The 13,152-nt window shown below is 35.0% G+C and overlaps 1 protein-coding gene across 2 annotated transcripts in view; it reads left to right on the top strand.

Annotated features, from left to right (window-relative positions):
* The window catches only part of LRP1B (LDL receptor related protein 1B), a 1,938,417-nt gene that overhangs the window by 1,308,957 nt on the left and 616,308 nt on the right, over positions 1-13,152 (top strand). For both annotated transcript variants that reach the window (XM_058434432.1, XM_032145942.2), the window contains exons 30-31: positions 1,261-1,435; positions 2,257-2,351. In XM_058434432.1, the coding sequence (XP_058290415.1) occupies positions 1,261-1,435; positions 2,257-2,351 (270 nt within the window). The remainder of the gene's footprint in view (positions 1-1,260; positions 1,436-2,256; positions 2,352-13,152) is intronic.

Genomic DNA, 13,152 nt, shown 5'->3' on the forward strand with positions numbered 1-13,152 from the left:
TTCAAATACTGCACTTTACGGCTGACTCAGAACTGCCAGGCCCCCACACCTTGTTTTGCTGTCTTACATTTTGAACTAGTTGGCATGCTTTATAGATCTGGAGTTTCCACTTTCACATTAAAAAATCTAGCTTTGTGGCTTCTTTTGAAAAGAATAAAAAGGGAAGCAATTCGCCTTCTTTTGAAAAGAATGAAAAGAAAGCAATTCGACTAGAGCTAGTTAGCAGCTGCTCAGAAGTTTTGACTGGAATCACCAACCTTGAGCAATAACAGAATCTTGGGCCTCTCCCCAGAACTACTGAATTAGAATCTTTATTTTAACAGTCTCCAGGTGTCTTGTAAGTTTGAGAACTAGTGGTCTAGAGAACTCTGTAAGTACAGAATGCTAGAAAGTATTAAAATTTTCTAAAAACCAAAATCAAGGTAATCAAATGCTATAAATTGGGCACTAAACTGGCCTCCTTTATATGTTAATATTTCTTAAAAGATTTTCTGCATTTATCCTTTATAACACTTCATTTTTTTTTCTCGAAAAGGTGCAATTTTTAAGTGGAAGTTGCAATGTGCAATTATATTTAAGTCTAAATTCCATAATTGTTTTAAAAGATGTCCAATTCAGTAATAAATGAATAACAACCAAAATATTTATATTGGCTGTAACAAATCCAAACTTAATTCGATTTCAGAATTTTCTGCAGAATCCACGTTGAAGGGATCTTAAAATGATTTTAGTGGATTTTCTCTTCTCAGTCAATTCCTCTTAATTATCTATTTTGAAAGATGTTCAACTCTGGTGATTCTTTGAGGAAAGTTGAATTGATTTATTTCATTTTAGTAACAAATTGGCACTTAAAACATAAAATAGCCCATTTGTTGATGGCCCATAAGTACTTTCTCCTAACTAGAAAGATGTGCTATCAACTGGAGAAGCTATTACTCTAATTTGAATTTTGGTCACCTTGGCTCATAAGACTGCTGCCTGTGTTTGCTCCTAAGTGTTTACTAGTGAATCATTGACTGTTAGTGTAATTTCAATGCTAAATGTTGCTTCAGGTTTTCAAATAGCTCAGCAGTAAGACATTAATGGTTATTCATGCCTTAAGAAGGGCTGATAAGGGAATGAGATTACAATCTTGTGTGATTTTAGCTAACAAATTAAAGTATAAATTAAATTTTCCCTTAGATAGAAAATAACTACTTGGAGAGCCAATACAATGAAAAACCTCATTCACTTTTAAATCTTCTCTTTCCTGTTTTATAGATATTCAGAGTATCAGAGGGCTAGCAGTGGATTGGGTGTCACGTAATTTATACTGGATTAGCTCAGAATTTGATGAAACGCAAATTAATGTGGCAAGGCTAGATGGCTCTTTGAAAACCTCAATTATCCATGGAATTGATAAGCCACAGTGTCTTGCAGCTCACCCAGTCAGGGGGTAAAGTATGATTATTTTTTTTTTAAGTTTTTCCAAAATTTCATAGACTTTTGCTCCGATTTTATATAAAAACATTGCTTAATTCAGAGGATATATATATATAACAGCCATAAGAGTAAAAAAATGTAAATATGGAAACTGTAAAAGAGATCCCTGGTTAGAGTTTTATTATCTGGAGATTATATATATCCTACACCAACATATATATCTGTGACATAGGTAAGATCTCATTAATTTATGTTTCTAAGAAATGACAGTTCTGAATAAAAAGAGACGTAGGAGAAAGCGGTTGCTTTCATTTTGAAAGCCAGTGGTTAAAAATGCATGTACTACATGTTAGTATCATGGTCACTGCTAGGTAGATCAGATTCTTCAGTCTTTCGGATAGTCACCTTGTACCCTTAAGGGAGCTAAAAGAGATGCTTTTCTCTCTAGTGCTTTCAACAGCAATGGAAGAAATGAGTTTGTTAGCCTCTATGGCATCTGATATCTTCACAGCCAAGAGGAATCAATCTTGATGAATTACTTAACAAAGAAAATAATTTACTATAGTCTTAGGTAAATATTCGGTCTTGTATGTAGGAGGAAAAAGGAAGTGAGATATTTTTTCTTCACTAACAGGAAAAAGCAAGAGTGGTGCTTTCTTCTCAGGCAAATATGTAGGTTATTGTTCACAAATGGCTGGACAATTTTGGATTTTTCTGAAGAGAATCCTGAGTCAAGAATATATTTTGATGTTTACTTTGTTTTTTAGTGTATATTTCTTCTCAGTGAGTAGGTCTACATCTAATATGTTCAATCTATATCTCTTTTGAATTAAGAAAACTCTACTGGACCGATGGAAACACAATTAACATGGCAAATATGGATGGCAGTAATAGCAAGATTCTGTTTCAGAATCAGAAGGAGCCACTTGGTAAGTATTTTTTTTAATAGTCACCAAGTTTTCAATGTGACAAACCTGTACTTGTACAATATACCTTTGATCTAGATCCTGAAAGAAAATATTAAAGATTAGTGAAATAAGTAAATTCAGGAATTGACCAATTTCATTGAATCCATTGGGTTTCTATTAGGTTTCTATTAGTCAGGGTTCTCTAAAGGGACAGAACTAATAAATGAACATACAAAGTGGGGGTTATTAGGAGAACTGACTCACAGGATCACAAGGTGAAGTCCCACAATAGGCCATCTGCAAATTGAGGAGCCTGCAAACTAGTCCGAATCCTAAAACCTCCAAAGTAGGAAAGCCGACAGTGCAAACTTCAGTCTGTAGCCAAAGGCCTGAGAACCCCTTGCAAATCACTGGTGTAAGTCCAAGAGTCTAAAAGCTGAAGAACTTGAAGTGTGACGTTCGATGGCAGGAAGTATCCAGCATGGGATAAAGATGGAGGCCGGAAGACTCACCAAGTCTGCTCTTTCTCTGCCTGCTTTTATGCTAGCAGCTGATTAGATAGATGGTGCCCACCCAGATTGAGGATGGGTCTGCTTCTCCCAGTCCACTGACTCAAATGTTAATCTCCTTTGGCAACAGCTTCACAGACACACCCAGGAACAATACTTTGCATCCTGCAATCCAAACAAGTTGACACTCAATATTAACCATCACATTAGGCAAGGAGGAAACATTCTTTATCTGAATAGGAAGATTAATTTTTTTAACATGGTAGTTTTTGCAATGTATTAAATAACGAAGTTACATTAATTTAATTTAATTAATAAATCTCTTATTTTCAGTGGTGAAATATCTGATACAATGCCACAGTGGCAGTATAACTACTGAGTCTTTTCCTGATCATCATTATTGTGTCATTATTGATAATGACAAGGTTTTGGGTTTTGATAGTTAGTATTCAGTCTTTATTCACTCTGCAGTGTGTTAATTTAGTTTCTTATTCCACCTTTGCCAACCATTGCAAATCATCAGCTATAACATGATGCCACTGACAGGGAACCTTGACTTGTTCCCAAGAAACATCTTTGAAAATATTAAGTATAAAAATTCTCTTAGAATATAATATTTTACCCATTTGCATGTAGATATCTATATTATAATACTGTTTTGAACCTTAATCACTTTTTCCTCATGTTTTCTTTCATACCTTTGAGAAGCAAAAATTGTTACAGGGCTTATTTGTCATTTCAGAATACCTTTTAAAAATTTAGTAAGCCTCATTTTGATATTATTATAATAAAGATGCAAATGATGGAATATACAACAGAAAATTCATTATTTTGTTTCAATTGAATACTATATATTTTTTGAATCCGGGAAAAGAATCAATATATCATGAAGCTTGTCAATTTTTTCTTAGTTTTAGAAATTTAGGGCTACTTGAAGTAGCACATTTTTCATAGTGATGATTCAATAAAGGTATAGTATCACTAAGATTTGCAATAAATAATTCTTTTCATGCAGTCTATAGAATAAACCTGATATAAAATGATATTGTTAACAGCTATTTTCTCTAGACAGTTTGTTCTAAGATTTTTACATAATTGAAAGTCAGGGTCGTATTAGAAATTAAAGGCAAATTGAAACGCTAATACTTCTATGTGGAAGATGATAGAACAAAAGAAACAAGGGGTTCTACAAGATTAGGACCAATACAAAGGACTTAATTTGAACTAAGGCAATTCATTTGGTACTTATCTGGAATTGTTCAGAATATGTAATATTGAAAAATGAGTATGATAGAAATAGCATAAGCAAATCAAGTCCTTACATTGTAATTTGGTCATCATAGTTTATACCAAAATGTTAATTTATATGCTTATTTCTATAATGGTGAAAACTTTATCTTTTCTAATACTAAATGTCCAGTTTCCTACTCAGAATATTTTTTTAATAAAAGGCCTAACAGCTTATAATAAAAAAAAGGTTTATAAGAGAGGTATTCATGTTACCTATTCATAATTTATAGCTGGCCCCTCAGATGTTGTTCACCAAGTGATATATATATATTTTTATTATACTTTAAGTTTTCAGGTACATGTGCACAACGTGCAGGTTAGTTACATATATATACATGTGCCATATTGGTGTGCTGCACCCAGTAACTCGTCATTTAACGTTAGGTATATCTCCAAATGCTATCCCTCCCCCCTTCCCCCACCCCACAACAGGCCCCGGTGTGTGATGTTCCCCTTCCTGTGTCCATGTGTTCTCATTGTTCAATTCCCACCTATGAGTGAGAACATGCGGTGTTTGGTTTTTTATCCTCGTGATAGTTTGCTGAGAATGATGGTTTCCAGTTTCATCCATGTCCCTACAAAGGACATGAACTCACCAAGTGATATTTTTAACTGCATAAGGATGATGATTGAACATTCAATAATACATATGTCTACTTTATGTCAGTTATTATATTTGAAAATTTAAAAAAATAGATTTTCAAAATGACACTTTTTAAAAGTTTTAATTTGTACAAGACATACTATTTTAGCATAACTGACTATACCTTAAATCAGCATTGAATATGGCTGTGAGTCAAACATTCATTTATTCAATAAACAGATTTTTATTGAGTATCGGATTTTGCACTAGGCCTGTTGATAAAAATTTGACACTGTCCTTTCCCTTAAGGGGCACAGGAACCTAAATTATTTTAGATTCCATTAAGTAAGTTTAACTCAGTGCCCTTGAGCAAGTTACTGTTAGCTTGGTGTCCTTGGTTTCCTTATTCATATAATCAAGACAAAATGTCTTTTTTTATAAAGTTCTCATGAGAACTGAATGAGAAAAATTTATGAGGCAAAACATCTGGCGCTTAATAATAGAAACTGTCAGTAATAGTGGTAGTATGTACATTAGGTCCAATAGACTGGAACTCAAATCATATGCTTGTAGTATTAAGACTCTAAGTGAGTTTAGTGAAAATAAACAGAATAGATTCCATAGAAATGTAGTAGAGGGAATATATGTGACCAAGTGGGCCTCTGAAATAAGCAAATATTTATACAAATGTGGGGATTTAACTCTGTACTGCTTTGCTGCTCATGCTAAGAGGCAAATAAGTTTAAGCACGTTCCAGTAACTTTCCACTTTAGCTTGCAATTCCTGTTAAGCAGGTGCCAAGATTGATAGTCTCCCCAATGCTTAATGAAAAGCTGTGTTGTCCATGTATAAATGCATACTTTTTAAAAAAAATACTTCCAAAATCCGGATGCTCCTCAGCAATTCTCCATCCTGCTATATACTGTCACATCTGTGTCTGCCCCAGAAATCCTTGTTTTAGATACCCATAAGAAGAAAGTGAGCAGATGAAGTTTCCCCTGCTTCTATTGTCTCCCATCTCCCTACCATGAGCAATGTTCGTAGATCACTAACATCTCCTTTGGTAGCATTTATCATTTGGATTTGCGAATCCAAATTAAGTGAATTAAATTGTTCAAAGTCTAAGTACAAGAAGAAAAAGAAAATTCAGAAATCCAGATATTAGGGACAATGTATAGCAATTTTCACATACACGTAAAACATTCTTTTTGTCGTGTTTCAGGGACAACATGGTTGGGAAAAAAAATGTTATTTGAGGAACCAAACAAATCTGAGTATGAATCACTGCTTTGATGCTTATTAACTCTGTGACTTTAAACAAGTCTCTTACCTTTTCTAAGGTGCAGTTGCATATCTATACAATGGAGATAATAGTATATAACTTTTGTGGTTATTTTTAGAATTAAAGGCTCGGCCGGGCACGGTGGCTCACGCTTGTAATCCCAGCACTTTGGGAGGCCGAGGCGGGCGGATCACGAGGTCAGGAGATCGAGACCATGGTGAAACCCCGTCTCTACTAAAAATACAAAAAATTAGCCGGGTGTGGTGGCGAGCGCCTGTAGTCCCAGCTACTCGGAGAGGCTGAGGCAGGAGAATGGCGTGAACCCGGGAGGCGGAGCTTGCAGTGAGCGGAGAGCGCACCACCGCGCACCCGCCCGGGGGAAAGGGGGGAGACCCCGTCTCCCGAAAAAAAAAAAAAAAAAAGGCTCATATGCAATACCTCATGTTCTAGCAATTCCATACTTATATACTCTAGAGAGTTCCTATATATGTGTTCAAGAAAGTACATTAAATCATAATATTAAAAAAATTAAAAGAGCCTACATCTTCATTAAAAGAGGAATGAGTAAATAAATGCAGCATTTTCATTGCTAAAGTATGATATGTACATACAGGTGTGTGTGTGTCTACTTACATACATATATATGTAGGGAAGCTCAAACTTTCCCTTTGAAGGTTTGAGTCTAAGTCTGCTGAAGTAAATTAACACTAGGCAGATTAACAGGAAAAAAAAGGCGTTCAAATGTATTAACGTGCACATGGACACGGGAGTCCTGCAAATATAAAACTCTAAAAATAGGCATGTGGCCAGGTGCAGTGGTTCACGCCTGTAATCCCAGCACTTTGGGAGGCTGAGTCAGGTGGATAACCTGGGGTCAGGAGTTTGAGACCAGCCTTGCCAACATGGTGAAAACCCGTCTCTACTGAAAATACAAAAAATTAGCCAGGTGTGGTGGCGAGTGCCTGTAATCCCAGTTACTTGGGAGGCTGAGGCAGGAGAATCGTTTGAACCTGAGAGGCAGAGATTGCAGTGAGCCCAGATCGTGCCATTGCACTCCAGCCTGGGGAACAAGAGTGAAACTTCATCTCAAAATAAATAAATGAATACAAATAAAATAAAAAGAGCAATGTGACTGAAGATTTTATACTGCATAGAAAGTAATGTCTCACCTGTAATAATGTCAGACATTTAGTTTCCTTTTCCTGTGAGCTAAGTTTTTCCTATCTCCAGATAATGCAGATAAGAAGGCCTCAGATAAAGCTCTTACATCTGTGTTTTACTTCACTAACGTAGATTTTCTCATCAGATGCAAGTCTTCCCTACTAAGGAGAGCTTTTCAGAACTATTCCTGTGTCTCCGCCCGTCTGAGTAGTCATCTCAAAATAGACGAAAGAAGTATATTTTGGGGTGGCATATTTTCATTTCCTTCACATACATTTCAAAACCATTGAGAAAAGTTATTAGCAGAATGTTACTTACATACTTATAATATGATACCATTTGTATAATTTCAAAGCGAAACGCAAGATATTAATATACATTGCTCCCAGATATGCTTATTTAAAAACTATAGCTAAAAGTGAACTGGAAATATACACACCAATTTTATAATAGCTGTTGACTTATGGAAGAGTCAATAATAACATCTGAAAGAGAACTTTCTTCTTTATCAAAGGTAATTTTAACAGTATGAGTTAAATTTAGTTTATATTTAATAAAAGTATTCAAATTAAGTATAATGAAATATTAGTAGTGTTCAATTCTGGATAGTGAATTCATGAGTTTATTTTCATCTAATTTCCTCTGTTGGTTCTGGCTCCTCCAAGTGTTACCAAAACGACCCGTTGTTTAGACATAGCTGACTTTCTTCTTCACAATGGTAAAAGAGAACACTAACTGGCCAAGTCTTAGTAGTATCTAAGAGAGGAAAGGGCAAAGTTGAAATTGTAATTTGGATTTATGGCCAGGCGCGGGGGCTCACGCCTGTAATCCCAGCACTTTGGGAGGCCAAGGCAGGCAGATCACGAGGTCAAGAGATCCAGATCATCCTGGCCAAAATGGTGAAACCCCGTCTCCACTAAAAATACAAAAATTAGCTGGGAATGATGGCACGTGCCTGTAGTGCTAGCTACTCGAGAGGCTGAGGCAGGAGAATCGCTTGAACTCAGCAGGCAGAGGTTGCAATGAGCCAAGATCGCACCACTGTACTCCAGCCTGATGACAGAGTGAGAGACCCTGTCTCGAAGAAAAAAAAACAAAAAAAAACAAAAACCGATTGTAATTGAGATTTTAAAGTCTGGTTTAATGTAGATCTTTCAAATGAAGGTGTGGTTAGGATTGAGCAAGGATCATTATATAAAAATTTCAGACTGGTTAGAACAGCAAAAAGATTCTGAGGGGAAGTTGTTTGAAGAGCCTTAAGTTATAAAATGTTGTTTGATGCTTTTCTTGCTGAAGAGTTGATGAGTCTTTCAGGAAGATCTTGAAATAAACAATATTATCTGCAACTTTTATTTTCCTGGGCAATAATTTCTTGGGCTAGTAATATTATGTTATTGAAAACAGTGAAATAGTAAAGCCATATTAGTGTAGACAATAAGCTATGCTTATGGTTTTGATTCTCATTTATAAAATTAAGCCTTTGTTTTAGGGATTTTTTAACCCCTTTAAAATACATTAAACATAACCTTTGTAAAAAATTTGTACACTAATGTGTTCGTTCACCAGCTGACTCTGAAAAACTGGCCCACAATAGTCAGAGTTCTACCAGAGAAAGAAAGCCAATTATGGGTGTGTATATATGTATATACAGTAAGTCACTACTTAACATCATCAACATGTTCTTGGAAACTGTGACTTTAAAGCCAAAAGACATATAAAGGAAACAATTTCACCATAGGCTCATTAATATAAACAAGAGCTGTTTCTATAGCATATATCTGGCAACAAAAACATTAATAAATTTCTAAATAAAGACCAAAACACTTGTAATATTAAGCATTGAAATAAATGTGAGGCATACATACATTTAAGAAAGACTAATAAAAACACATAAGATTTTAACCAATTTTTGGTGAATCAGTGAGTGATGGTGGTCATAGCTGTGGTGGGCTAAACCAAGAAAAAAATGTTTGCCAAGTAACAATGGTAAAGAACACCTCCTACTGCCACATAGTTTAAAACCAAACAATAACAAATATGGCAGGCTTGCTGAGTACTTTCATACCACATCATTTACTGTTGTGGATTTGTGTGATTATTGTGTACTTTACAAACTTTTATTTGACAATAATTTGTATTCTTTCATTCATTCTCTAACCCATTTATTTCACTTTAAGGTCACAGGATTACTCAAGCCTATCCTGACAGCTCAGAGTACAAGGTGGGAACCAACCCTGGAAAGGACACTATTTCATCACAGGGCACACTCATGCACACACACCCTCTCACTTACATTGGGACAATCTTTTTCTAACTGATACATAATGATAATGCATAGTGTGGAATGCATGTGATATTTTGATACATGCATATAATATGTGAAGATTAAATCAAGGAAATTGAGATATCCATTGCCTCAAATCTGCAACTTTTCTTTACACTGGGAACGTTTCTTCTCTCCTAGCTATTTTGAACTAGACAATACATTATTGTTAACTGTAGTCACTCTACTATCAAACACTAGATCTTATTTTTTCTAACTGTATTTTTGTACTGATTGTCCAAACTTTCTTCATCCCCCTACTCCTCTGTACCTTCTCCAGCCTCTTGTAACCACCAGTCAACTCTCTACCCACAAGAGATGTACTTTTTTAGCTTCCATATATGCGAGAGAACATGTGGTATTTGTCTTTCTGTGCCTCATCAATTTCTCTTAACCTAATGAACTGATGCTCCATGCATGTTGCCAATGACACAATTTCATTCTTTTTTATGACTGAATAATACTCCATTGTGTATATGTACCTCATTTTGTTTATCCATCCAGCTAGACACTTGTGATAGACACTTGTGATTACTGTAAATAGAGTTGCAATAGACATGCTAGTGCAGGTATCTCTTTATATACCACATTTCTTACTTTTGAATGTATACTCAGCAATGAGATTAGTGGATCATATGGTAGCTCTATTTTTAGTCTTTTAAAGAATCTTCATACTGTTTTCCATAGTGGCTGTACAGTCCCCTCAGTATACATGGGGGATTGGTTCAAGGACCACCCACATATACCAAAATCCACACATACTCAGATTGTGGAGTCCACCCTGCAGGAGTGGGTACACAAAAATTGGCCCTTCAAATATGTGGGTTTTGCATCCTGTGAATACCCTATATTTTCAATCTGTCCTTGTTTGAAAAAAAAAAAATCACGTATAAATGAACCCATGCAGTTCAAACCATTGTTGATTGAAGGTCAACTGTATTAAATTACTTTCCCACCAACAATGTAGGAGTATTTCTATTTCTTTACCTCCTCACTAGCTACTGTTACTTGTCTTTTTGATAATAACCATTCCAACCGGGGTGAGGTGATATCCCATTGTAGTTTTGAGGGTTAGTGATTACCCTGATGGTTAGTGATGTTAAATATTTTTTCATATGTCTGTTGGCCAATTGTGTGTCTTTTTTTGAGACATGCCTACTCAGATCTTTTGCCCATTTTAAAATCACATTATTAGTTATTTTGCTATTGAATTGAGTTCCTTATATATTTTGGTTATTGATATTTTGTCAAATGGATAGTTTGTAAATATTTTCTTCCATTCTGTAGATTCGCTCTTCTCTTTGCTTATTGTTTCCTTTGCTGTGCAGAAACCTTTTTGTTTCATGTAATCCCATTTGCTATTCTTGCTTTTGTTGCCTGTGCTTTTGAAAGTTTAGCCAAGGAATCATTGCCCAGACCCGTGTCCTGAAGTGTTCCCCAAATGTTTTCTTTCAGTAGTTTAATAGTTTTACATCTTAGATTCAAGCTTTAATCCATTTTGATTTGACTTTTGTGTATGGCAAGAGATTGGAGTCTAGTCTCATTCTGCTGCATAGAGATATCTAGTTTTCTCAGCAGTATTCATTGAAGAGATTGTCCTTTCTACAATGTATGTTCATGGTGTCTTTGTCAAAAATGTAGTGGCTGTAAGTGTATGGATTTATTTCTGAGTTCTCTAGTGTGTTCCACTGTTCTCTATGTCTGTTTTTATATCGCACCATGCTGTTTTGTTTACTATGTCTTTGTAGTACGTTTTGAAGTCAAGTAATGTGATGCATCCATCTTTATTTATTTATTTGTTTAGAATTGTTTTGGCTATTTGGGGTATTTTGTGGCTCTGTAACATCGTTGGTTTCTTGATAGAGATTGTATATAATCTGTGGGTAGCTTTGGGTAGTGTTGACATTTTACCAATTCTAATTCTTCCACTCCATGAGTATGGAATATCTTCGCTTATTTGTGCATGTTCTTCAATTTCTTTCATCAGTAGTTTATTGTTTTCTTTGTAGAGATCTTTTATTTCTTTGGTTAAATTTATTTCTAGGCATTTTATATTTTTTGTAGCAATTGCATATGGGATTGTTTCTTTTTTTTATTTTGTTATTATTATACATTAAGTTTTAGGGTACATGTGCACAATGTGCAGGTTTGTTACATATGTATCCATGTGCCATGTTGGTGTGCTGCACCCATTAACTCATCATTTAGCATTAGGTATCTCTCCTAATGCTACCCATCCCCCCTCCCCCCACCCCACAACAGTCCCTGGAGTGTGATGTTCCCCTTCCTGTGTCCATGTGTTCTCATTGTTTAATTCCCACCTATGAGTGAGAACATGCGGTGTTTGGTTTTTTGTCCTTGTGATAGTTTACTGAGAATGATGATTTCCAGTTTCATCTCTTTTTCAGTTTGCTCACTGCTGGCTTATATAAATGCCACTGATTATTGTGTGATAAATCCTACAACATTATTGAATTTGTTTATCAGTTCTAATAGATTTTTGGTGGGGACTTTAGGTTTTCCTAAGTATAATATCATGCCTCTTAAAACAAAAATAATTTGGCTTCTTCCTTTCTAGTTTGCTAGAAAGGCCAGTACTATGTTGAAAATAAGTAGTAATAGAAGCATCCTTGTCTTGTTCCAGAACTTAGAGGAAAAGCTCTCATTTTTTCTCCACTCAGTATGAAGTTAGCTTTGGATTTATTATATATGGCCTTCATTGTTTGGAGGTCTGATTCTTCTATACCCAGTTTGCTGAGAAGTATTTTTTTATCATAAAGGGATGTTGAGTTTTTAAAATGCTTTTTCATCTAAGGAAATGATTATATGTCTTTTGTCCTTCATTCTGTTAATGTGATTTATCACATTTATTAATTTGCATAGGTTGAACCATCCTTGTATCACTGGAATAATTCCCACTTGATTGTGGGGAATAATCTTTTCAATATGTTGTTGAATTTGGTTTGCTAGTATTTTGCTGAGGATTTTTGCATCTATGTTTATTAGGGATATAGTTTTCCTAGTTTTTGTCATGTCTTTGCTTTTAACATCAGGGAAATGCTGGCCTCTTAGAATGAGTTTGGAAGTATTCCCTCCACTTCAAGTTTTTTAAGTACATTGAGTAGAATTGGCATTAGTTCTTATTTAAATGAGTGGTATAATTTACTAGTGAAGTCATCAGGTAGGTCCTGTGGTTTTTTTTTTGATGGAGTATTTTTTATTCTCATTTAATCTCATTACTCATTACTGGTCTGTTTGTTTTTTCTGTTTCTTCATGGTTCAGTCTTTGTAGGTTGTATATGTTCAGAAATTTATCAATTTATTCTAGGTTTTCCAATTTGTTAGTGTTTAGTTGTTCATAATAGTCCCTAATGATTATTTGTATTTATGTGGTATCAGCTGTTATGTCTCCTTTTTTCGTTTCTGATTTTGTCTTTTCTTTTTTCTCCTTAATTAGTCTAGCTAAAGGTTTGTCAATTTTGTCTTTTAAAAAACAGCTTTTTATGTCATTTATCTTTAGTATTATTTTTTAGTCTCAATTGTATTTATTTCTGTTCTGATCTTTATCATTATTTTTCTTCTACTACTTTTGGGATTGGTTTATTCTTGTCTAGTTCCTTGAGGTGCATCATTGGGATGTTCATTTGAAACCTTTTAACTTTTTGATGTAGATG

This window comes from Hylobates moloch, unplaced genomic scaffold (genome assembly GCF_009828535.3).
Source record: "Hylobates moloch isolate HMO894 unplaced genomic scaffold, HMol_V3 SCAFFOLD_24, whole genome shotgun sequence".
Classification (NCBI taxonomy): Eukaryota; Metazoa; Chordata; class Mammalia; order Primates; family Hylobatidae; genus Hylobates; species Hylobates moloch.